The following is a 27882-nucleotide window of genomic DNA, read 5'->3' on the forward strand; positions in this document are numbered from 1 at the left end:
GTGTGAGAGTCCAGTCCATAGTGGGACCAGCAGGAGTGGATTTAGTTAATAGTGTGAGAGTCCAGCCCATAGTGTATCTAGTTAATAGTGTGAGAGTCCAGTCCATAGTGGGACCAGCTGGAGTGGATTTAGTTAATAGTGTGAGAGTCCAGTCCATAGTGGATCTAGTTAATAGTGTGAGAGTCCAGTCCATAGTGGATCTAACATAATAGTGTGAGAGTCCAGTCCATAGTGGATCTAACATAATAGTGTGAGAGTCCAGTCCATAGTGGATCTAACATAATAGTGTGAGAGTCCAGTCCATAGTGGATCTAACATAATAGTGTGAGAGTCCAGTCCATAGTGGATCTAACATAATAGTGTGAGAGTCCAGTCCATAGTGGATCTAACATAATTGTGTGAGAGTCCAGTCCATAGTGGATCTAACATAATAGTGTGAGAGTCCAGTCCATAGTGGATCTAACATAATAGTGTGAGAGTCCAGTCCATAGTGGATCTAACATAATAGTGACAGTCCAGTCCATAGTGGATCTAACATAATAGTTTGAGAGTCCAGTCCATAGTGGATCTAACATAATAGTGTGAGAGTCCAGTCCATAGTGGATCTAACATAATAGTGAGAGTCCAGTCCATAGTGGATCTAACATAATAGTGTGAGAGTCCAGTCCATAGTGGATCTAACATAATAGTGTGAGAGTCCAGTCCATAGTGGATCTAACATAATAGTGTGAGTCCAGTCCATAGTGGATCTAACATAATAGTGTGAGAGTCCAGTCCATAGTGGATCTAACATAATAGTGTGAGAGTCCAGTCCATAGTGGATCTAACATAATAGTGAGAGTCCAGTCCATAGTGGATCTAACATAATAGTGAGAGTCCAGTCCATAGTGGATCTAACATAATAGTGTGAGAGTCCAGTCCATAGTGGGACAGAGACGTCATCAAGTGATGCACAGAGGATCCATCCTGGGTCCTGACTTTGAACAGCTAGCGGGGCTATTCACAGGCTAGAGTATACAACATTTTACAAATTGTGTTGTTGTCAAATGTTAAGGTGGTATTATTAAATAAGTGTATAATTGTGTTGTTGTCAAATGTTAGGCTGGTATTATTAAATAAGTGTATAATTGTGTTGTTGTCAAATGTTAAGGTGGTATTATTAAATAAGTGTATAATTGTGTTGTTGTCAAATGTTAAGGTGGTATTATTAAATAGGTGTATAATTGTTTCGTTGTCAAATTTCAAGGTGGTAATATTAAATAAGTGTATAATTGTGTTGTTGTCAAATGTTTAGGTGGTATTATTAAATAAGTGTATAATTGTGTTGTTGTCAAATGTTAAGGTGGTATTATTAAATAGGTGTATAATTGTGTTGTTGTCAAATGTTAAGGTGGTATTATTAAATAAGTGTGTAATTGTTTTGTTGTTGAATGTTAAGGTGGTATTATTAAATAAGTGTATAATTGTGTTGTTGTCAAATGTTAAGGTGGTATTATTAAATAAGTGTGTAATTGTTTTGTTGTTGAATGTTAAGGTGGTATTATTAAATAAGTGTATACTTGTTTTTTTGTCAAATGTTAAGGTGGTATTATTAAATAAGTGTATAATTGTTTCGTTGTCAAATTTCAAGGTGGTATTATTAAATAAGTGTATAATTGTGTTGTTGTCAAATGTTAAGGTGGTATTATTAAATAAGTGTGTAATTGTGTTGTTGTCAAATGTTAAGGTGGTATTATTAAATAAGTGTGTAATTGTGTTGTTGTCAAATGTTAAGGTGGTATTATTAAATAAGTGTATAATTGTTTTGTTGTCAAATGTTAAGGTGGTATTATTAAATAGGTGTATAATTGTTTCGTTGTCAAATGTTAAGGTGGTATTATTAAATAAGTGTATAATTGTGTTGTTGTCAAATGTTTAGGTGGTATTATTAAATAAGTGTATAATTGTGTGGTTGTCAAATGTTTAGGTGGTATTATTAAATAAGTGTATAATTGTTTTGTTGTCAAATGTTAAGGTGGTATTATTAAATAAGTGTATAATTGTTTTGTTGTCAAATGTTAAGGTGGTATTATTAAATAAGTGTATAATTGTGTTGTTGTCAAATGTTTAGGTGGTATTATTAAATAAGTGTATAATTGTGTTGTTGTCAAATGTTAAGGTGGTATTATTAAATAAGTGTATAGATGTTTTGTTGTCAAATGTTAAGGTGGTATTATTAAATAAGTGTGTAATCGTGTTGTTGTCAAATGTTAAGGTGGTATTATTAAATAAGTGTATAATTGTGTTGTTGTCAAATGTTAAGGTGGTATTATTAAATAAGTGTATAATTGTGTTGTTGTCAAATGTTAAGGTGGTATTATTAAATAAGTGTATAATTGTGTTGTTGTCAAATGTTAAGGTGGTATTATTAAATAAGTGTATAATTGTGTTGTTGTCAAATGTTAAGGTGGTATTATTAAATAAGTGTGTAATCGTGTTGTTGTCAAATGTTAAGGTGGTATTATTAAATAAGTGTATAACTGTGTTGTTGTCAAATGTTAAGGTGGTATTAATAAATAAGTGTATAATTGTGTTGTTGTCAAATGTTAAGGTGGTATTATTAAATAAGTGTGTAATTGTTTTGTTGTTGAATGTTAAGGTGGTATTATTAAATAAGTGTATAATTGTTTTGTTGTCAAATGTTAAGGTGGTATTATTAAATAAGTGTGTAATTGTTTTGTTGTTGAATGTTAAAGTGGTATTATTAAATAAGTGTATAATTGTGTTGTTGTCAAATGTTAAGGTGGTATTATTAAATAAGTGTATAATTGTGTTGTTGTCAAATGTTTAGGTGGTATTATTAAATAAGTGTGTAATTGTGTTGTTGTCAAATGTTAAGGTGGTATTATTAAATAAGTGTATAGATGTTTTGTTGTCAAATGTTAAGGTGGTATTATTAAATAAGTGTGTAATTGTGTTGTTGTCAAATGTTAAGGTGGTATTATTAAATAAGTGTATAATTGTGTTGTTGTCAAATGTTAAGGTGGTATTATTAAATAAGTGTGTAATTGTTTTGTTGTTGAATGTTAAGGTGGTATTATTAAATAAGTGTATAATTGTTTTGTTGTCAAATGTTAAGGTGGTATTATTAAATAAGCGTGTAATTGTTTTGTTGTTGAATGTTAAGGTGGTATTATTAAATAAGTGTATAATTGTTTTGTTGTCAAATGTTAAGGTGGTATTATTAAATAGGTGTATAATTGTTTCGTTGTCAAATTTCAAGGTGGTTTTATTAAATAAGTGTATAATTGTGTTGTTGTCAAATGTTTAGGTGGTATTATTAAATAAGTGTATAATTGTGTTGTTGTCAAATGTTAAGGTGGTATTATTAAATAAGTGTGTAATTGTTTTGTTGTTGAATGTTAAGGTGGTATTATTAAATAAGTGTATAATTGTGTTGTTGTCAAATGTTTAGGTGGTATTATTAAATAAGTGTATAATTGTGTTGTTGTCAATAGTTAAGGTGGTATTATTAAATAAGTGTATAATTGTGTTGTTGTCAAATGTTTAGGTGGTATTATTAAATAAGTGTGTAATTGTTTTGTTGTTGAATGTTAAGGTGGTATTATTAAATAAGTGTATAATTGTGTTGTTGTCAAATGTTTAGGTGGTATTATTAAATAAGTGTATAATTGTGTTGTTGTCAATAGTTAAGGTGGTATTATTGAATACGTGTATAATTGTGTTGTTGTCAAATGTTTAGGTGGTATTATTAAATAAGTGTGTAATTGTTTTGTTATTGAATGTTAAGGTGGTATTATTAAATAAGTGTATAATTGTGGTGTTGTCAAATGTTTAGGTGGTATTATTAAATAAGTGTATAATTGTGTTGTTGTCAAATGTTAAGGTGGTATTATTAAATAGGTGTATAATTGTGTTGTTGTCAAATGTTAAGGTGGTATTATTAAATAAGTGTATAATTGTGTTGTTGTCAAATGTTTAGGTGGTATTATTAAATAAGTGTGTAATTGTGTTGTTGTCAAATGTTAAGGTGGTATTATTAAATAAGTGTATAATTGTGTTGTTGTCAAATGTTAAGGTGGTATTATTAAATAAGTGTATAATTGTGTTGTTGTCAAATGTTAAGGTGGTATTATTAAATAAGTGTATAATTGTTTTGTTGTCAAATGTTAAGGTGGTATTATTAAATAGGTGTATAATTGTGTTGTTGTCAAATGTTAAGGTGGTATTATTAAATAAGTGTATAATTGTGTTGTTGTCAAATGTTTAGGTGGTATTATTAAATAGGTGTATAATTGTGTTGTCAAATGTTAAGGTGGTATTATTAAATAAGTGTATAATTGTGTTGTTGTCAAATGTTAAGGTGGTATTATTAAATAGGTATATAATTGTTTCGTTGTCAAATTTCAAGGTGGTATTATTAAATAAGTGTATAATTGTGTTGTTGTCAAATATTAAGGTGGTATTATTAAATAAGTGTATAATTGTTTTGTTGTCAAATGTTAAGGTGGTATTATTAAATAAGTGTGTAATTGTTTTGTTGTTGAATGTTAAGGTGGTATTATTAAATAAGTGTATAATTGTGTTGTTGTCAAATGTTAAGGTGGTATTATTAAATAAGTGTATAATTGTGTTGTTGTCAAATGTTAAGGTGGTATTATTAAATAAGTGTGTAATTGTTTTGTTGTTGAATGTTAAGGTGGTATTATTAAATAAGTGTATAATTGTTTTGTTGTCAAATGTTAAGGTGGTATTATTAAATAAGCGTGTAATTGTTTTGTTGTTGAATGTTAAGGTGGTATTATTAAATAAGTGTATAATTGTTTTGTTGTCAAATGTTAAGGTGGTATTATTAAATAGGTGTATAATTGTTTCGTTGTCAAATTTCAAGGTGGTTTTATTAAATAAGTGTATAATTGTGTTGTTGTCAAATGTTTAGGTGGTATTATTAAATAAGTGTATAATTGTGTTGTTGTCAAATGTTAAGGTGGTATTATTAAATAAGTGTGTAATTGTTTTGTTGTTGAATGTTAAGGTGGTATTATTAAATAAGTGTATAATTGTTTTGTTGTCAAATGTTAAGGTGGTATTATTAAATAAGTGTGTAATTGTTTTGTTGTTGAATGTTAAGGTGGTATTATTAAATAAGTGTATAATTGTGTTGTTGTCAACTGTTAAGGTGGTATTATTAAATAAGTGTATAATTGTGTTGTTGTCAAATGTTTAGGTGGTATTATTAAATAAGTGTATAATTGTGTTGTTGTCAACTGTTAAGGTGGTATTATTAAATAAGTGTATAATTGTGTTGTTGTCAAATGTTTAGGTGGTATTATTAAATAAGTGTATAATTGTGTTGTTGTCAAATGTTAAGGTGGTATTATTAAATAGGTGTATAATTGTTTCGTTGTCAAATTTCAAGGTGGTATTATTAAATAAGTGTATAATTGTGTTGTTGTCAAATGTTAAGGTGGTATTATTAAATAAGTGTATAATTGTTTGGTTGTCAAATTTCAAGGTGGTATTATTAAATAAGTGTATAATTGTGTTGTTGTCAAATGTTAAGGTGGTATTATTAAATAAGTGTATAATTGTTTTGTTGTCAAATGTTAAGGTGGTATTATTAAATAAGTGTGTAATTGTTTTGTTGTTGAATGTTAAGGTGGTATTATTAAATAAGTGTATAATTGTTTTGTTGTCAAATGTTAAGGTGGTATTATTAAATAAGTGTATAATTGTGTTGTTGTCAAATGTTAAGGTGGTATTATGAAATTAGTGTAAAATTGTCCATCCATCCATCCATCCATTTTCTTCCGCTTATCCGAGGTCGGGTCGCGGGGGCAGCAGCCTAAGCAGAGAAGCCCAGGTGAATGTTTTTGGAGGTGGGAGGGGCCTATACCCAGGTGCGTGTCTTTGGAGGTGGGAAGAAGCCGGAGTACCTGCAGGAAACCCATGCAGTCACGGGGAGAACATGCAAACTCCACACAGAAAGACCGCAAGCCCGGGAATCGAAACCAGGACCCTCTGGCTTTAAGGAGGAAAAGGAGACTAAGATGTGTATTAGATTCAACACATGTGGGCTTTACACTGAGAGGGTTAAGTTTTCAGGAGGTTTTGATTTCCTCAACAAGTCTTCCAATGTGAGTTTGTGAGAAGAAGTGGACCACAGTTATTTCCTTGTCATTAGTTAGCGGTGGTTTGCCCACAGCCACAAGGAAAGCTGTGCTGGCGCCTTGATACTCAACACTTTCAGGCTCTCCAGTAAATCAACTTGCAGATGTTCTCCTCCTTCTACGTTTGCTCTTTGTCCTTCTACTGCAGTGCTAATATATCTGGAGCTGTGTTTCATACAGAATAGAGATGCGCGGATAGGCAATTATTTCATCCGCAACCGCATCAGAAAGTCGTCAACCATCCGCCATCCACCCGATCTAACATTTGATCAGAACTGCATCCGCCCGCACCCGCCCGTTGTTATATATCTAATATAGACGATGCAAGGCATTAGTGAGGTTATAAAGCTTTTGCCTGTTAAAGAAAGGAGACTGATCCAATGCAGCACGGACATTCGCGTGCCACGCTGTCACGACCCAGACGCACACCAGTGCGCAATCATATGGGAGCCGCGCTGAGCGCACCTCCAAGCGCGTCTCGCTGCCGGCGACGGCCGGGTATATGGGCCCGACGCTCCAGCGCCATCCATTTTCAGGGCTAGTTGATTCGGCAGGTGGGTTGTTACACACTCCTTAGCGGGTTCCAACTTCCATGGCCACCGTCCTAGCTGCTGTCTATATCAACCAGGGTGAGCCCCACCCCTTTCGTGAGCGCACTGCACGCGGAGTGACCCCTGTTACGCGCCCCCGGCAACAGGGGTGGCGGGCAGGTAAGCTGCGCGAGAGGAGCGCGCGGAGTGACCCCTGTTACGAGCCCCCGGCCACGGGGGTGGCGGGCAGGTAAGCTGCTTACCTGCTGCGTGTGACGCCGGCCGCGGCGAAGGCGGACGAGGCGGGGTGTCGGTGCGGTGGGCGCGGTGGTGACCCTGGACGTGCGTCGGGCCCTTCTCGCGGATCGCCTCAGCTACGGCTCCCAGTGGGGCCCTCTCGGGGGAATGGGCCTTGGTCCCGGACCCCGGCGAGGCGTCCCTTCTCCGCTCCGTAAAAGTGTCCATCTCTTTTTTTTTTTTTCTTCTGTTGTGGCATATGCTGCAGGTGCCTGCTCGTTTTTCGTATGTGGGTAACAACATTTAACTATGTATATATATTTCCCAATTGGTTTAACTGCCACCCGCCTGAATCTATTTAAAATCTAATTTTTTTTTATTTCAACCACCCGACCCGACCCGACCCGCGGATAAAATCTAATTTTTTTTAATTTCATCCGCCCGATCCGCGGATAATCCGCGGACTCCGCGGTTGTGCCCGCAAACCGCGCATCTCTAATACAGAAGCATATTTGGCTTGAGGAGGTTACAAATTATTGGGAAGAATGTAGACTTTTAAGGAACCAATGTGAACTAAATCAAGGAATGCTTTTTAGACTGCAACACTTTTTCAACATCTCCACAAGCCTTTTTGGAGACATCTGAATAATGTTCTTGACAAAAGCTGTATTTTCAGTTTCATATCAACATGAATGTTATCTGGTCTCCCACTCTCATGTCTAATGTGTTTCATGAGCACAGACTGCATACGAACCTCTTTCATGACTGTTATCTGGTCTTCCACTCTCATGTCTAATGTGTTTCATGAGCACAGACTGCATACTAACCTCTTTCCATGACTTGCCCTCGCCCAAACAGTTTTTCCTTCAGGAAAATGACACCTCTTGATGTTTAAAATGCTATTTAGGGGTTGAAAGAGAGTTGTAGTGCTGCTCCCGATGGTCTTGAAGCTAAAACTGTGAAACATGAACTGATGTATCCTTTGGCTGATTTAGTTCATCTCGCTCCATAAGGAAATGTGTTTGAGTTGTTCCTCTTTTTAAAAGTGGACACTGTTACGATCTGGTCATTCTTCTTTTTGGTTTGTGGGGGTTTTTCCTGTCTTTTTTGGTACATTTCCTGTTTTGCGCTCTTATTTTGTTTCCACTTCCTGTTCTGTTTGTATTCTGTTTGCCCTAGCTTTACTCTCTTTCTGAGCGCTTCCCTCTCACCTGCGGCTTGTTTGCGTTGATTGTCTCACCAGGTGTTGGAGGACTATCAAAGCCAGTCTCTTTTCTTTGTGGGTTGTGGCATCCTTCCAGATGTTTGGTGTCTTGGTGGTCGCAGGTTGTGGCATCATTCCAGATGTTTGGTGTCTTGGTGGTCGTAGGTTGTGGCATTCTTCCAGATGTTTGGTGTCTTGGTGGTCGTAGGTTGTGGCATCATTCCAGATGTTTGGTGTCTTGGTGGTCGTAGGTTGTGGCATCATTCCAGATGTTTGGTGTCTTGGTGGTCGTAGGTTGTGGCATCATTCCAGATGTTTGGTGTCTTGGTGGTCGTAGGTTGTGGCATCATTCCAGATGTTTGGTGTCTTGGTGGTCGTAGGTTGTGGCATCATTCCAGATGTTTGGTGTCTTGGTGGTCGTAGGTTGTGGCATTCTTCCAGATGTTTGGTGTCTTGGTGGTCGTAGGTTGTGGCATCATTCCAGATGTTTGGTGTCTTGGTGGTCGCAGGTTGTGGCATCCTTCCAGATGTTTGGTGTCTTGGTGGTCGTAGGTTGTGGCATCATTCCAGATGTTTGGTGTCTTGGTGGTCGTAGGTTGTGGCATCCTTCCAGATGTTTGGTGTCTTGGTGGTCGTAGGTTGTGGCATCATTCCAGATGTTTGGTGTCTTGGTGGTCGTAGGTTGTGGCATCCTTCCAGATGTTTGGTGTCTTGGTGGTCGCAGGTTGTGGCATCCTTCCAGATGTTTGGTGTGTTGGTGGTCGCAGGTTGTGGCATCCTTCCAGATGTTTGGTGTCTTGGTGGTCGCAGGTCGTGGCATCCTTCCAGATGTTTGGTGTCTTGGTGGTCGCAGGTTGTGGCATCATTCCAGATGTTTGGTGTCTTGGTGGTCGCAGGTTGTGGCATCCTTCCAGATGTTTGGTGTCTTGGTGGTCGCAGGTTGTGGCATCCTTCCAGATGTTTGGTGTCTTGGTCTGCTACCCCCACGTAGTCTGGCAGTTGTAGCTAACTCGGCAAGGGCTGCTACCCCCATGTAGTCTGGCAGTTGTTGCTAACTCGGCAAGGGCTGCTACCCCCATGTAGTCTGGCAGTTGTTGCTAACTCGGCAAGGGCTGCTACCCCCATGTAGTCTGGCAGTTGTTGCTAACTCGGCGAGGGCTGCTACCCCCATGTAGTCTGGCAGTTGTTGCTAACTCGGCAAGGGCTGCTACCCCCATGTAGTCTGGCAGTTGTTGCTAACTCGGCGAGGGCTGCTACCCCCATGTAGTCTGGCATTTGTAGCTAACTCGGCAAGGGCTGCTACCCCCATGTAGTCTGGCATTTGTAGCTAACTCGGCGAGGGCTGCTACCCCCATGTAGTCTGGCAGTTGTTGCTAACTCGGCAAGGGCTGCTACCCCCATGTAGTCTGGCAGTTGTTGCTAACTCGGCAAGGGCTGCTACCCCCATGTAGTCTGGCAGTTGTTGCTAACTCAGCAAGGGCTGCTACCCCCATGTAGTCTGGCATTTGTAGCTAACTCGGCGAGGGCTGCTACCCCCATGTAGTCTGGCATTTGTAGCTAACTCGGCGAGGGCTGCTACCCTCATGTAGTCTGGCAGTTGTTGCTAACTCGGCGAGGGCTTCTACCCCCATGTAGTCAAGGCAGTTGTAGCTAACTCGGCACTAAAGAAATAATTTCCAACACATATGCTTAAGATAAGCACAAATCAAAGTGTCTGTCTTTCATGTAGCAATCAGTTGTGAACAGTTCAGCCTTCATAAGCGTACGCGGGAATAATAGATTTAACTTCCAATTTTGTGGCTGTCACAATGGATGATTGGTCTGCTGATGGCATCATAGCAGTACAAATGAAATGTGTCTTTTTCCCTTTCTCCCACTTGTACACATATTACCATGTGGAACATGTTAAAGGCACACTTTCATTTTTGGCAGTGACTTCCTCATCTTGTAAAGAAAAGCATCTGATTGGCTCTCGTTCCAACTAATGCCCACCCTTCTTTCGAAGTTGGTGGTCAAAGAGCTGTGATTGGGTGGATTCCAAACGTGTCCAACACACGGACAAGACCAACTTAATTATGATGGATTTAGTTTCTGTCTCTTTTTTATACTTAACTAAAATGTCAGTTCATTTTGTCTTAGTCAACGTGCCTTTTTTTGGATGACTTTTATTTGTCATCTTATTTGAGCAGCTTCCATGTAAAAAACAAAACCCAAATAAAATAAGCAGCTTCCAGCCCAGGGCAGGCACGGCCATGACCCGGGACTACGGCCATGACCTGGGACTAGGGCCATGACCCGGGACTACGGCCATGACCTGGGACTAGGGCCATTACCCAGGGCTACGGCCATGACCCGGGACTACGGCCATGACCTGGGACTAGGGCCATGACCCGGGACTACGGCCATGACCTGGGACTAGGGCCATTACCCAGGGCTACGGCCATGACCCGGGACTACGGCCATGACCTGGGACTAGGGCCATGACCCGGGGCTACGGCCATGACCTGGGACTACGGCCATGACCCGGGACTACGGCCATGACCCGGGACTACGGCCTTGACCCGGGACTACGGCCATGACCTGGGACTACGGCCATGACCCGGGACTACGGCCATGACCTGGGACTACGGCCATGACCCGGGACTACGGACATGACCCGGGACTACGGCCATGACCCGGGACTACGGCCATGACCTGGGACTAGGGCCATTACCCAGGGCTACGGCCATGACCCGGGACTAGGGCCATGACCCGGGGCTACGGCCATGACCCGGGACTACAGCCATGACCCGGGACTAGGGCCATGACCCGGGGCTAGGGCCATGACCCGGGGCTACGGCCATGACCCGGGACTACGGCCATGACCTGGGACTACGGCCATGACCCGGGACTACGGCCATGACCTGGGACTAGGGCCATGACCCGGGACTACGACCATGACCCGGGACTATGGCCATAACCTGGGACTACGGCCATGACCTGGGACTAGGGCCATGACCCGGGGCTACGGCCATGACATGGGACTACGGCCATGACCCGGGACTACGGCCATGACCTGGGACTACGGCCATGACCCGGGACTACGGCCATGACCTGGGACTAGAGCCATGACCCGGGGCTACGGCCATGACCCGGGACTACGGCCATGACCTGGGACTAGGGCCATGACCCGGGGCTACGGCCATGACCCGGGACTACGGCCATGACCCGGGACTACGGCCATGACCCGGGACTACGGCCATGACCTGGGACTAGGGCCATGACCTGGGACTACGGCCATGACCCGGGACTACGGCCATGACCCGGGACTACGGCCATGACCCGGGACTAGGGCCATGACTCGGTGCTACGGCTATGACCTGGGACCAGGGCCATGACCCGGGGCTACGGCTATGACCCGGGACTGAGTGCAGCTAAGAAGACTCGCCCAGAACAGCCGAGTGAGCGCATGGTCCGAGTGACCACCAAAATATCGCACTTTATTTGTTTACTTTTTTTTGCCAGATCTTTTATTATCATTATCTTTTATTGATTAACTGATGCTTTCACTTTTCAATTCAACTCATTTTATCCAATCAAACACTCGGTTTCAATTTACTAAGAACAGCATCTTGTTTTTGGGGAGGTCCCAACACAAATACTCCCACTAAAATCATAATGCAACATGTATTTGGTTTTCATGCAGCAATGTTGAATAAATACAAACCATTTACCTTTCAAAGGGTTGACAAAAAGATGTAAGTGTAGTCAATGGTAAATGTTGTATGGTGAGATCAGATCAGTGTGTCGCTCCAGCCTTCTACTTCTTTTCATCACCACAATCAAAGCTTTCAAGGTTTCAGTTCAGTTCAGCTTTCAAAGCTGCAAGTTTCCATGAGTTACTTGTATTTTTTTATTGTGCCCACCACCTGTTATTTTCATTCCTTGGGGATTATATTTTCGAATAGATAAACACAGTGCGGTTCAAGCCAGCGTACTTCTGAAGAGAACAGATGTCCACCATGGTGGTTACTAATTGTACTGTAGAGCCCACAAAGTGACAGAACCTTCAACCCAGATGCACATTTCATTTCTCTTGTAAGACTAAAAACAGGATTTACTTCCACTGAAACCTGAGATAAGATGTAGAAAATACTAAAAACAGGGTTTACTTGAACTGAAACCTAAGATAAGATGTAGAAAAGACTAAAAACAGGGTTTACTTGAACTGAAACCTAAGATAAGATGTAAAAAAGACTAAAAACAGGGTTTACTTGAACTGAAACCTAAGATAAGATGTAGAAAAGACTAAAAACAGGGTTTACTTGAACTGAAACCTAAGATAAGATGTAGGAAAGACTAAAAACAGGGTTTACTTGAACTGAAACCTAAGATAAGATGTAGAAAAGACTAAAAACAGGGTTTACTTGAACTGAAACCTAAGATAAGATGTAGAAAAGACTAAAAACAGGGTTTACTTGAACTGAAACCTAAGATAAGATGTAGAAAATACTAAAAACAGGGTTTACTTTAACTGAAACCTAAGATAAGATGTAGAAAAGACTAAAAACAGGGTTTACTTGAACTGAAACCTAAGATAAGATGTAGGAAAGACTAAAAACAGGGTTTACTTGAACTGAAACCTAAGATAAGATGTAGAAAAGACTAAAAACAGGATTTACTTCCACTGAAACCTGAGATAAGATGTAGAAAATACTAAAAACAGGGTTTACTTGAACTGAAACCTGAGATAAGATGTAGAAAATACTAAAAACAGGGTTTACTTGAACTGAAACCTAAGATAAGATGTAAAAAAGACTAAAAACAGGGTTTACTTGAACTGAAACCTAAGATAAGATGTAGAAAAGACTAAAAACAGGGTTTACTTGAACTGAAACCTAAGATAAGATGTAGGAAAGACTAAAAACAGGGTTTACTTGAACTGAAACCTAAGATAAGATGTAGAAAAGACTAAAAACAGGGTTTACTTGAACTGAAACCTGAGATAAGATGTAGAAAATACTAAAAACAGGGTTTACTTGAACTGAAACCTAAGATAAGATGTAGGAAAGACTAAAAACAGGGTTTACTTGAACTGAAACCTGAGATAAGATGTAGGAAAGACTAAAAACAGGGTTTACTTGAACTGAAACCTAAGATAAGATGTAGAAAAGACTAAAAACAGGGTTTACTTGAACTGAAACCTAAGATAAGATGTAGGAAAGACTAAAAACAGGGTTTACTTGAACTGAAACCTAAGATAAGATGTACAAAAGACTAAAAACAGGGTTTACTTGAACTGAAACCTAAGATAAGATGTAGGAAAGACTAAAAACAGGGTTTACTTGAACTGAAACCTAAGATAAGATGTAGGAAAGACTAAAAACAGGGTTTACTTGAACTGAAACCTGAGATAAGATGTAGGAAAGACTAAAAACAGGGTTTACTTGAACTGAAACCTAAGATAAGATGTAGAAAAGACTAAAAAGAGGGTTTACTTGAACTGAAACCTAAGATAAGATGTAGAAAAGACTAAAAACAGGGTTTACTTGAACTGAAACCTAAGATAAGATGTAGAAAAGACTAAAAACAGGGTTTACTTGAACTGAAACCTAAGATAAGATGTAGAAAAGACTAAAAACAGGGTTTACTTGAACTGAAACCTAAGATAAGATGTGGGAAAGACTAAAAACAGGGTTTACTTGAACTGAAACCTAAGATAAGATTTAGAAAAGACTAAAAACAGGGTTTACTTGAACTGAATCCTAAGATAAGATGTAGAAAAGACTAAAAACAGGGTTTACTTGAACTGAAACCTAAGATAAGATGTAGAAAAGACTAAAAACAGGGTTTACTTGAACTGAAACCTAAGATAAGATGTAGGAAAGACTAAAAACAGGGTTTACTTGAACTGAAACCTAAGATAAGATGTAGGAAAGACTAAAAACAGGGTTTACTTGAACTGAAACCTGAGATAAGATGTAGGAAAGACTAAAAACAGGGTTTACTTGAACTGAAACCTAAGATAAGATGTAGGAAAGAATAAAAACAGGGTTTACTTGAACTGAAACCTGAGATAAGATGTAGAAAATACTAAAAACAGGGTTTACTTGAACTGAAACCTAAGATAAGATGTAGAAAAGACTAAAAACAGGGTTTACTTGAACTGAAACCTAAGATAAGATGTAGAAAAGACTAAAAACAGGGTTTACTTGAACTGAAACCTAAGATAAGATGTAGGAAAGACTAAAAACAGGGTTTACTTGAACTGAAACCTAAGATAAGATGTACAAAAGACTAAAAACAGAGTTTACTTGAACTGAAACCTAAGATAAGATGTAGAAAAGACTAAAAACAGGGTTTACTTGAACTGAAACCTAAGATAAGATGTAGGAAAGACTAAAAACAGGGTTTACTTGAACTGAAACCTAAGATAAGATGTAGGAAAGACTAAAAACAGGGTTTACTTGAACTGAAACCTAAGATAAGATGTACAAAAGACTAAAAACAGGGTTTACTTGAACTGAATCCTAAGATAAGATGTAGAAAAGACTAAAAACAGGGTTTACTTGAACTGAAACCTAAGATAAGATGTAGGAAAGACTAAAAACAGGGTTTACTTGAACTGAAACCTAAGATAAGATGTAGAAAAGACTAAAAACAGGGTTTACTTGAACTGAAACCTAAGATAAGATGTAGGAAAGACTAAAAACAGGGTTTACTTGAACTGAAACCTAAGATAAGATGTAGGAAAGACTAAAAACAGGGTTTACTTGAACTGAAACCTAAGATAAGATGTAGGAAAGACTAAAAATAGGGTTTACTTGAACTGAAACCTAAGATAAGATGTAGGAAAGACTAAAAACAGGGTTTACTTGAACTGAAACCTAAGATAAGATGTAGGAAAGACTAAAAACAGGGTTTACTTGAACTGAAACCTAAGATAAGATGTAGGAAAGACTAAAAACAGGGTTTACTTGAACTGAAACCTAAGATAAGATGTACAAAAGACTAAAAACAGAGTTTACTTGAACTGAAACCTAAGATAAGATGTAGAAAAGACTAAAAACAGGGTTTACTTGAACTGAAACCTAAGATAAGATGTAGGAAAGACTAAAAACAGGGTTTACTTGAACTGAAACCTAAGATAAGATGTAGGAAAGACTAAAAACAGGGTTTACTTGAACTGAAACCTAAGATAAGATGTAGGAAAGACTAAAAACAGGATTTACTTGAACTGAAACCTAAGATAAGATGTACAAAAGACTAAAAACAGGGTTTACTTGAACTGAATCCTAAGATAAGATGTAGAAAAGACTAAAAACAGGGTTTACTTTAACTGAAACCTAAGACAGGATGTAGGAAAGACTAAAAACAGGGTTTACTTGAACTGAAACCTAAGATCAGATGTACAAAAGACTAAAAACAGGGTTTACTTGAACTGAAACCTAAGATAAGATGTGGGAAAGACTAAAAACAGGGTTTACTTGAACTGAAACCTAAGATAAGATGTAGAAAAGACTAAAAACAGGGTTTACTTGAACTGAAACCTAAGATAAGATGTAGAAAAGACTAAAAACAGGGTTTACTTGAACTGAAACTTAAGATAAGATGTAGAAAATGCTAAAAACAGGGTTTACTTGAACTGAAACCTAAGATAAGATGTAGAAAAGACTAAAAACAGGGTTTACTTGAACTGAAACCTAAGATAAGATGTACAAAAGACTAAAAATAGGGTTTACTTGAACTGAAACCTAAGATAAGATGTAGAAAAGACTAAAAACAGGGTTTACTTGAACTGAAACCTAAGATAAGATGTAGGAAAGACTAAAAACAGGGTTTACTTGAACTGAAACCTAAGATAAGATGTAGGAAAGACTAAAAACAGGGTTTACTTGAACTGAAACCTAAGATAAGATGTACAAAAGACTAAAAACAAGGTTTACTTGAACTGAAACCTGAGATAAGATGTAGAAAAGACTAAAAACAGGGTTTACTTGAACTGAAACCTAAGATAAGATGTAGAAAAGACTAAAAACAGGGTTTACTTGAACTGAAACCTAAGATAAGATGTAGGAAAGACTAAAAACAGGGTTTACTTGAACTGAAACCTAAGATAAGATGTAGGAAAGACTAAAAACAGGGTTTACTTGAACTGAAACCTAAGATAAGATGTAGGAAAGACTAAAAACAGGGTTTACTTGAACTGAAACCTAAGATAAGATGTACAAAAGACTAAAAACAAGGTTTACTTGAACTGAAACCTGAGATAAGATGTAGAAAAGACTAAAAACAGGGTTTACTTGAACTGAAACCTAAGATAAGATGTAGAAAAGACTAAAAACAGGGTTTACTTGAACTGAAACCTAAGATAAGATGTAGAAAAGACTAAAAACAGGGTTTACTTGAACTGAAACCTAAGATAAGATGTAGAAAAGACTAAAAACAGGGTTTACTTGAACTGAAACCTAAGATAAGATGTAGAAAAGACTAAAAACAGGGTTTACTTGAACTGAAACCTAAGATAAGATGTAGAAAAGACTAAAAACAGGGTTTACTTGAACTGAAACCTAAGATAAGATGTAGAAAAGACTAAAAACAGGGTTTACTTGAACTGAAACCTAAGATAAGATGTGGGAAAGACTAAAAACAGGGTTTACTTGAACTGAAACCTAAGATAAGATGTAGAAAAGACTAAAAACAGGGTTTACTTGAACTGAAACCTAAGATACGATGTAGAAAAGACTAAAAACAGGGTTTACTTGAACTGAAACCTAAGATAAGATGTAGGAAAGACTAAAAACAGGGTTTACTTGAACTGAAACCTAAGATAAGATGTAGAAAAGACTAAAAACAGGGGGTACTTGAACTGAAACCTAAGATAAGATGTAGGAAATACTAAAAACAGGGTTTACTTGAACTGAAACCTAAGATAAGATGTAGGAAAGACTAAAAACAGGGTTTACTTGAACTGAAACCTAAGATAAGATGTAGAAAAGACTAAAAACAGGGTTTACTTGAACTGAAACCTAAGATAAGATGTAGAAAAGACTAAAAAGAGGGTTTACTTGAACTGAAACCTAAGATAAGATGTAGGAAAGACTAAAAACAGGGTTTACTTGAACTGAAACCTGAGATAAGATGTAGGAAAGACTAAAAACAGGGTTTACTTGAACTGAAACCTGAGATAAGATGTAGAAAAGACTAAAAACAGGGTTTACTTGAACTGAAACCTAAGATAAGATGTAGGAAAGACTAAAAACAGGGTTTACTTGAACTGAAACCTAAGATAAGATGTAGAAAAGACTAAAAACAGGGTTTACTTGAACTGAAACCTAAGATAAGATGTACAAAAGACTAAAAACAGGGTTTACTTGAACTGAAACCTAAGATAAGATGTAGGAAAGACTAAAAACAGGGTTTACTTGAACTGAAACCTAAGATAAGATGTAGAAAAGACTAAAAACAGGGTTTACTTGAACTGAAACCTAAGATAAGATGTACAAAAGACTAAAAACAGGGTTTACTTGAACTGAAACATAAGATAAGATGTAGAAAATACTAAAAACAGGGTTTACTTGAACTGAAACCTAAGATAAGATGTAGAAAAGACTAAAAACAGGGTTTACTTGAACTGAAACCTAAGATACGATGTAGAAAAGACTAAAAACAGGGTTTACTTGAACTGAAACCTAAGATAAGATGTAGGAAAGACTAAAAACAGGGTTTACTTGAACTGAAACCTAAGATCAGATGTAGAAAAGACTAAAAACAGGGTTTACTTGAACTGAAACCTAAGATAAGATGTAGAAAAGACTAAAAACAGGGTTTACTTGAACTGAAACCTAAGATAAGATGTAGGAAAGACTAAAAACAGGGTTTACTTGAACTGAAACCTAAGATAAGATGTAGGAAAGACTAAAAACAGGGTTTACTTGAACTGAAACCTAAGATAAGATGTAGAAAAGACTAAAAACAGGGTTTACTTGAACTGAAACCTAAGATAAGATGTAGGAAAGACTAAAAACAGGGTTTACTTGAACTGAAACCTAAGATAAGATGTAGAAAAGACTAAAAACAGGGTTTACTTGAACTGAAACCTAAGATAAGATGTAGGAAAGACTAAAAACAGGGTTTACTTGAACTGAAACCTAAGATAAGATGTAGAAAAGACTAAAAACAGGGTTTACTTGAACTGAAACCTAAGATAAGATGTAGAAAAGACTAAAAAGAGGGTTTACTTGAACTGAAACCTAAGATAAGATGTAGGAAAGACTAAAAACAGGGTTTACTTGAACTGAAACCTGAGATAAGATGTAGGAAAGACTAAAAACAGGGTTTACTTGAACTGAAACCTGAGATAAGATGTAGAAAAGACTAAAAACAGGGTTTACTTGAACTGAAACCTAAGATAAGATGTAGGAAAGACTAAAAACAGGGTTTACTTGAACTGAAACCTAAGATAAGATGTACAAAAGACTAAAAACAGGGTTTACTTGAACTGAAACCTAAGATAAGATGTAGGAAAGACTAAAAACAGGGTTTACTTGAACTGAAACCTAAGATAAGATGTAGAAAATACTAAAAACAGGGTTTACTTGAACTGAAACCTAAGATAAGATGTAGAAAAGACTAAAAACAGGGTTTACTTGAACTGAAACCTAAGATACGATGTAGAAAAGACTAAAAACAGGGTTTACTTGAACTGAAACCTAAGATAAGATGTAGGAAAGACTAAAAACAGGGTTTACTTGAACTGAAACCTAAGATCAGATGTAGAAAAGACTAAAAACAGGGTTTACTTGAACTGAAACCTAAGATAAGATGTAGAAAAGACTAAAAACAGGGTTTACTTGAACTGAAACCTAAGATAAGATGTAGGAAAGACTAAAAACAGGGTTTACTTGAACTGAAACCTAAGATAAGATGTAGGAAAGACTAAAAACAGGGTTTACTTGAACTGAAACCTAAGATAAGATGTAGAAAAGACTAAAAATAGGGTTTACTTGAACTGAAACCTAAGATAAGATGTAGAAAAGACTAAAAACAGGGTTTACTTGAACTGAAACCTAAGATAAGATGTAGAAAAGACTAAAAACAGGGTTTACCTGAACTGAAACCTAAGATAAGATGTAGGAAAGACTAAAAACAGGGTTTACTTGAACTGAAACCTAAGATAAGATGTAGAAAAGACTAAAAACAGGGTTTACTTGAACGGAAACCTAAGATAAGATGTAGAAAAGACTAAAAACAGGGTTTACTTGAACTGAAACCTAAGATAAGATGTAGAAAAGACTAAAAACAGGGTTTACTTGAACTGAAACCTAAGATAAGATGTAGAAAAGACTAAAAACAGGGTTTACTTGAACTGAAACCTAAGATAAGATGTAGAAAAGACTAAAAACAGGGTTTACTTGAACTGAAACCTGAGATAAGATGTAGAAAAGACTAAAAACAGGGTTTACTTGAACTGAAACCTGAGATAAGATGTAGAAAAGACTAAAAACGGGGTTTACTTGAACTGAAACCTAAGATAAGATGTAGAAAAGACTAAAAACAGGGTTTACAAGAGCTAGTATTAGACCAGCAGCAGTGTGGTCTCCTCAGTTGTGGGTCCTTGTGGAGAAGTCAGTCCGAGGAGAAGTAGTCAGTTGTAGGAAATGCTGACCCGGCACAATGGTGTCTCTTTAAAGCCACGCTGAGACTTGGCTGAGGTCTAATGAGAGGAAAAGCTTCTCTTCCTCTCAGTGTTGACTTGCCGAGTTAAGGAGGAAGAAAAATAGCAAAGAAGAGGCAGAGCAGAAAATGTTTGTGTTGAGGAGGAAAGTATGAAGAAGACCTGGACACAGTTAACCCTTTACCGCCCTTTTCTACTCCACATTTGCATTGGTTTATTCCTCACCTGTGCAAAGAAACTGTCTTTCTCCTTCCTGTTTTGTTGAAGGGATGGCGTGAAATGAAAATGGACATTTTCAATTCATAAGACATGTCCGCCCATCTGTTTTTCAAAGTAAAAGCACATCTTTGATAGAATCAAGCAAAGAATGGAGGTGAAGATTTGGGAGATTTGATGTTGTTTTGTTCATGTCATGAAAGTCAATAAGTGACGCTACAGCTTACAGTGCAGTCTACAGTAAAGTTTACAGTACGGTTTGCAGAACTGTTTACAGTAAAGTTTACAGTACGTTTACAGTACGGTTTGCAGTACTGTTTACAGTATTGTTCACAGTATGTTTGCAGTACGGTTTACAGTAAAGTTTACAGTACGGTTTACAGTACTGTTTACAGTACAGTTTACAGTAAAGTTTACAGTACGGTTTTGCAGTAATGTTTACAGTACTGTTTAAAGTACAGTTGCAGTACTGTTTACAGTACGGTATACAGTAAAGTTTACAGTACGTTTGCAGTACTGTTTACAGTACAGTTTACAGTAAAGTTTACAGTACGGTTTGCAGCACTGTTTACAGTACGGTTTACAGTTAAGTTTAAAGTACAGTTTACAGTACGGTTTACAGTACAGTTTACAGTACGGTTTACAGTACAGTTTACAGTACGGTTTACAGTGCAGTTTACAGTGCAGTTTACAGTACGGTTTACAAAAACAGGTGATGATGAGCATTTGGCAGACCAGTGTGGTAGAAAGAAGCTCCCACAGTAGAAGAGTTAGGGTTACATTTCCCCACGACCAACTAACTCAACAATAGCCTTTGTGCTAAAGAGCAGTGATGGTCTCTGCTCACACGGGAAGTCTTGGTCATCACTTCTCATCCTCAGTGGACTGTCTTGTCCTCCATAGTGACCTTGACGGAAGTCACTTCCTTCCACTTTCCTCTGACAGCCAATCAGACCAACAGCGTATTCATCTTATGCAACTTCCTGTTTTGGCCTCAAGTCTGCAGGGACACTACTTCTCAAAGTTACACACTCATGGGAACTGATGGGAACAAGCAGAAAACACTACTTCTCAAAGTTACACACTCATGGGAACTAATGGGAATAAGCAGAAAACACTACTTCTCAAAGTTACACACTCATGGGAACTGATGGGAACAAGCAGAAAACACTACTTCTCAAAGTTACACACTCATGGGAACTGATGGGAACAAGCAGAAAACCTTGGGAGATGCAGCGCTACTCACTTGTAATACACTTTTACACCACCTGTGGCAGTAATGACAATATCAAACAAACAGAAGAAGAAGTGTGTGTGTGTGTGTGTGTGTGTGTGTGTGTGTGTGTGTGTGTGTGTGTGTGTGTGTGTGTGTGTGTGTGTGTGTGTGTGTGTGTGTGTGTGTGTTTATAAATGTATATTATATGTGCATTATATATTTTATTAATAGAATATATGTACTATATATATTATATTTATTATATAGGAAGGGGAAGGGGAAGCAGTGCAGTGTCAACACCGTGTATGGTGAGGATGGTGTTCTGCTGACCTCGACTGCGGATGTTGTGGATCGGTGGAGAGAATACTTCGAAGACCTCCTCAATCCTACCAGCACGTCTTCCTATAAGGAAGCAGTGCCTGGGGAATCTGTGATGGGCTCTCCTATTTCTGGGGCTGAGGTTGCCGAGGTAGTTAAAAAGCTCCTCGGTGGAAAGGCCCCGGGGGTGGATGAGATCCGACCGGAGTTCCTTAAGGCTCTGGATGTTGTGGGGCTGTCTTGGTTGACAAGACTCTGCAACATCGCGTGGACATCGGGGGCGGTACCTCTGGATTGGCAGACCGGGGTGGTGGTTCCTCTCTTTAAGAAGGGGAACCGGAGGGTGTGTTCCAACTATCGTGGGATCACACTCCTCAGCCTTCCCGGTAAGGTCTATTCAGGTGTACTGGAGAGGAGGCTACGCCGGATAGTCGAACCTCGGATTCAGGAGGAACAGTGTGGTTTTCGTCCTGGTCGTGGAACTGTGGACCAGCTCTATACTCTCGGCAGGGTCCTTGAGGGTGCATGGGAGTTTGCCCAACCAGTCTACATGTGCTTTGTGGACTTGGAGAAGGCATTCGACCGTGTACCCCGGGAAGTCCTGTGGGGAGTGCTCAGAGAGTATGGGGTAACGGACTGTCTTATTGTGGTGGTTCGCTCCCTGTATGATCAGTGTCAGAGCTTGGTCCGCATTGCCGGCAGTAAGTCGGACACGTTTCCAGTGAGGGTTGGACTCCGCCAAGGCTGCCCTTTGTCACCCATTCTGTTCATAACCTTTATGGACAGAATTTCTAGGCGCAGTCAGGGCATTGAGGGGATCTGGTTTGGTGGCTGCAGGATTAGGTCACTGCTATTTGCAGATGATGTGGTCCTGATGGCTTCCTCCGCCCAAGATCTTCAGCTCTCACTGGATCGGTTCGCAGCCGAGTGTGAAGCGACTGGGATGGGAATCAGCACCTCCAAGTCCGAGTCCATGGTTCTCGCCTGGAAAAGGGTGGAGTGCCATCTCCGGGTTGGGGAGGAGATCTTGCCCCAAGTGGAGGAGTTCAAGTACCTCGGAGTCTTGTTCACGAGTGGGGGAAGAGTGGATCGTGAGATCGACAGGCGGATCGGTGCGGCGTCTTCAGTAATGCGGACGCTGTATCGATCCGTTGTGGTGAAGAAGGAGCTGAGCCGGAAGGCAAAGCTCTCGATTTACCGGTCGATCTACGTTCCCATCCTCACCTATGGTCATGAGCTTTGGGTCATGACCGAAAGGACAAGATCACGGGTACAAGCGGCCAAAATGAGTTTCCTCCGCCGAGTGGCGGGGCTCTCCCTTAGAGATAGGGTGAGAAGCTCTGTCATCCGGGGGGAGCTCAAAGTAAAGCCGCTGCTCCTCCACATCGAGAGGAGCCAGATGAGGTGGTTCGGGCATCTGGTCAGGATGCCACCCGAACGCCTCCCTAGGAAGGTGTTTCGGGCACGTCCGACCGGTAGGAGGCCACGGGGAAGACCCAGGACACGCTGGGAAGACTATCTCTCCCGGCTGGCCTGGGAACGCCTCGGGATCCCCCGGGAAGAGCTGGACGAAGTGGCTGGGGAGAGGGAAGTCTGGGCTTCCCTGCTTAAGCTGCTGCCCCCGCGACCCGACCTCGGATAAGCGGAAGAAGATGGATGGATGGGATGGATATTATATATATATATACACTATATTGCCAAAAGTATTTGGCCACCTGCCTTGACTCACATATGACCTTGAAGTGCCATCCCATTCCTAACCCATAGGCTTCAATATGATGTTGCAGCTATTACAGCTTCAACTCTTCTGGGAAGGCTGTCCACAAGGTTGCGGAGTGTGTTTATAACTTCTGGGAAGGCTGTCCACAAGGTTGTGGAGTGTGTTTATAACTTCTGGGAAGGCTGTCCACAAGGTTGTGGAGTGTGTTTATAACTTCTGGGAAGGCTGTCCACAAGGTTGTGGAGTGTGTTTATAACTTCTGGGAAGGCTGTCCACAAGGTTGCGGAGTGTGTTTATAGGAATTTTCCACCATTCTTCCAAAAGCACATTGGTGAGGTCACACACTGATGTTTGTGGAGAAGGCCTGGCTCTCAGTCTCTGTTCTACAAACGTAATTCATCCCAAAGGTGTTCTATCGGGTTCAGGTCAGGACTCTGTGCAGGCCAGTCATCCATGTCTTTATGGACCTTGCTTTGTGCACTGGTGCACAGTCATGTTGGAAGAGGAAGGGGCCCCGCTCCAAACTGTTCCCACAAGGTTGGGAGCATGGAATTGTCCGACATGTTTTGGTATCTTGGAGCATTCAAACTTCCTTTCACTGGAACTAAGGGGCCTGAAAAACAACCCCACACCATAATTCCTCCTCCACCAAATGTCACACTCGGCACAATGCGGTCTGAAATGTAGCATTCTCCTGGCAACCTCCAAGCCCAGACTGGTCCATCAGATTGCCAGATGGAAAAGTGTGATTCATCAGTCCAGAGAAGGCGTCTCCACTGCTCTAGAGTCCAGTGGTGATGTCCTTTACACCACTGCATTTGACGCTTTGAATTGGACTTGATGATGTATGTCTTAGATGCAGCTGCTCGGCCATGGAAAGCCATTCCATGAAGCTCTCTGCGTACTGCACGTGGGCTAATTGGGAGGTGACATGAAGTGTGGAGCTGTGTAGCAAGTGACTGTGCAGAAAGTCTTTGCACTATGCTGACCTCTCCGGCAGTTTACCACTTGGTGGCTGAGTTGCTGTTGTTCCCAAACTCTTCACTTTTCTTATAATAAAGTTGACTTTGGAATATTTAGGAGCGAGGACATTTCACAACTGGATTTGTTGCACAGGTGGCATCCTGTGACAGTTCCACGCTGGAAATCACTGAGAGCGGCCCATTCTTTCACAAATGTTTGTAGAAACAGTGTCCATGCCTAAGTGCTTGATTTGATACACCTGTGATTAGTGATTAGTGATTAGGACACCTGATTCTCATCATTTGGATGGCTGGACAGCATACTTTTGGCAATATAGTCAGGCCAAACGTTTGGACACACCTTCTCCTCATTCAACTTTATGTTCATGACTATTTACATTGTCGATTGTCACATCAAAACTATCATGTGGAGTTATGTACTTAACAAAAAAAAGGTGAAATAACTGAAAACATGTTTTATATTCTAGTCTCTTCAAAATAGCCAACTGCTTTGCACTGTCACGGATGATATTTTTGTTATATTCTGTTAGTTTTGGACTCCCTTAGTTCCTGTTTTTGTGCACGCTTGTTTGCTTTTAGTTACCATGGCTGCTTATTGTTCCCGCCTGTCTCTGATTGGTGCTCGGGACGCTCACCTGTTTCCCGAGCACTAATCAAAGGGACTATTGAATCCTGCCTTCGCCGGTCAGTCAGTCTGCTTCAAGCTACCGTTACGTGAGTATTCCCTGTCTCTAGTCTATGCTAAGTGTTAGCGTTAGTGTTCAGTGCCATCAGCACCTTTTTTCCTCTGACTCGTTTTCCGTTTTTTTGTACTTGTTTGATTTCGACAATAAATCGTGTTCTTACCTGCACGCCTTGTCCGGAGTGGTCCGTCTGCATCCCCCGGGATGCAGACGAATCACCCGCCATGACATGCATATATATATGTGTATATATATATATATATATATATATATATATATATATATATATATATATTTCACACCACTAATAATGTTTGGAGAAGAAAGGTGTTGAAGTGGGTAAAATGTGATCAGCACACAGAAAATGTTTTTGTGTGCCCTGATAGGAAAACAACAGCACTTGCACCTGCCGACTCTCACCTGTTGTCATGCTAAACATTCGCATGTTGTCACTAGCAACGTGTGTGTGTGTGTGTGTGTGTGTGTGTGTGTGTGTGTGTGTGTGTGTGTGTGTGTGTGTGTGTGTGTGTGTGTGTGTGCTTGAAAGAGAGATGATCTCGATCTGGATTTAGAGGTGTGTAGTGAAAACATTATTACGACATGTTGTGTTGCAGGAGTAAACAAGTTTGGGAACACACACGTCTAAATCTAACACACACGTCTAAATCTAACACACACATCTAAATCTAACACACACGTCTAAATCATTGCACTGTTCAAGTCATCATAGTACGAGTTCTTGATAATGTAATAGAATATCATATGACATAAAAGAATACAATACAATACAATATAATGTCATGCAGTTTAATATAACATGAGAAAATATAGTATTATATAATGTAATATAATACAACATCATATAATAGAATACAATATAACATCATGTAATGTAGTTTAATATATCATAAGAAAATATAGTATGATATAATGTAAAATAATATAATAAAGTATAAGATCATATATTATAGTATAGTAAAATGTAATATAATATAATAAAATATAATGTAATATAATATAAGATTATATAATATAAGATATTATGAGCCTTAGTGTGTGAATGTGAGTGTGAATCTGTGTTGGCCCTGTGATGAGGTGGTGACTTGTCCAGGGTGTACCTCCCCTTCCTTGTCCAGGATGTACCCCACCTTCCTTGTCCAGGGTGTGATTGTTGTCAGACATTATTGGTATGTTGAAGTGATTGTTGTCAGACATTATTGGTATGTAGAAGTGATTGTTGTCAGACATTATTGGTATGTTGAAGTGATTGTTGTGAGACATTATTGGTATGTTGAAGTGATTGTTGTGAGACATTATTGGTATGATTGTTGTTTTCCCCTGTGCTCTCAGGGCAGGAGAACTTCAACTCTCGCTCGTTGGCCCTGCAGGCCCAGAAGAAGATTGTGAGCAAGATGGCGACCATGGTGGTGGCCAACATGCTGACGGACGACACCAGCAGCCAGATCCTGGACGAGCTGTACAAGAGCAGCGTGGAGTTCACCAGGAGCAAGAAGGAGGCCCACAAGATCATCAAGGACGTGATCAAGGTGGCCCTGAAGATGGGCATCCTGTACCGCAAGCAGCAGTTCAGCCCCGAGGAGCTGGAGACGGTGGAGCGCTTCAAGAAGAAGATGAACCAGGCCGCCATGACGGCCGTGTCCTTCTACCAGGTGGACTACACCTTTGACCGGAACATTCTGTCCCAGCTGCTGCTGGAGTGTCGGGACCTTCTCCACGCCGTGGTCCAGCAGCACCTGAGCGCTCGCTCGCACGCCCGCATCGACCACGCCTTCAACCACTTCTCTCGCCTGGACTTCCTGGCCCGGCTCTACGGGGACGGAGACGAGTACAGACTCTCTCTGAGGAAGATCTGTGACGGCATCAACAAACTGCTGGACGAGGGCACGCTTTAACCTTTCACCTCGGACTTCTCCTTCTCGCATCACCTCCTCTTTCCTGTCTCCTGCATCTGTTGCCATGGAGACAGTCAGCATCCTGCCGCTGCGGCCAAGAGACTGTTGTCCTCGCAGTTTGTTTGTGTCATGTTTGATGAGTGTGTGTGTGTGTGTGTGTGTGTGTGTGTGTGTGTGTGTGTGTGTGTGTGTGTGTGTGTGTGTGTGTGTGTGTGTGTGTGCGTGTGTGTGCGTGTGTAAAGGATATGTAGTTTTAGTGTATTTCTGATCTTTTATTAAAGATGATTTCCCTCATCGTGTTCTTCTTCTTTCTGACAACAAAAGATCAAAGGCAGCTGATTGATGTGTTGAAGTCCGACATTAACCATCGTTTTCACAGCACCGATCGAAGAAATGTAAGACAACCACCCAAATACCCACTTGGCCAACACAATGTGTGAACATTGACACATATAATAATAATACTAATAATAATAATAATAATAATACGTGTTACTTATAAGATGAACATTGACACATTTAATAATAATAATAATACATGTTACTTATAAGATGAACATTGACACATTTAATAATAATAATAATACATGTTACTTATAAGATGAACATTGACACATTTAATAATAATAATAATAATAATACATGTTACATATAAGATGAACATTGACACATTATAATAATACATTTGACTTATAAAATGAACATTGACACATACAATAATAATAATAATAATAATAATAATAATAATACATTTGACTTATAAGATGAACATTGACACATACAATAATAATAATAATAATAATAATAATAATACATTGGACTTATAAGATGAACATTGACACATTTAATAATAATAACAATAATACATTTGACTTATAAGATGAACATTGACACATATAATAAAAATAATAATAATAATAATAATACATTTGAGGTATAAGATGAACATTGACACATTTAATAATAATAATAATAACACATTTGACTTATAAGATGAACATTGACACATTTAATAATAATAATAACACATTTGACT

At 39.2% G+C, this 27882-nt stretch overlaps 1 protein-coding gene across 1 annotated transcript in view; it reads left to right on the forward strand.

Annotated features, from left to right (window-relative positions):
- The window catches only part of tnfaip8l3 (tumor necrosis factor, alpha-induced protein 8-like 3), a 40841-nt gene extending 13710 nt beyond the window's left edge, over positions 1-27131 (forward strand). Inside the window, exon 2 of the mRNA XM_061975330.2 lies at positions 26284-27131. Within this exon, the coding sequence (XP_061831314.1) occupies positions 26284-26846 (563 nt within the window). The 3' untranslated portion in view covers positions 26847-27131. The remainder of the gene's footprint in view (positions 1-26283) is intronic.
- The last annotated feature ends 751 nt before the right edge of the window (positions 27132-27882 follow it).

This window comes from Nerophis lumbriciformis, linkage group LG15, assembly GCF_033978685.3.
Source record: "Nerophis lumbriciformis linkage group LG15, RoL_Nlum_v2.1, whole genome shotgun sequence".
Lineage (NCBI taxonomy): Eukaryota > Metazoa > Chordata > Actinopteri > Syngnathiformes > Syngnathidae > Nerophis > Nerophis lumbriciformis.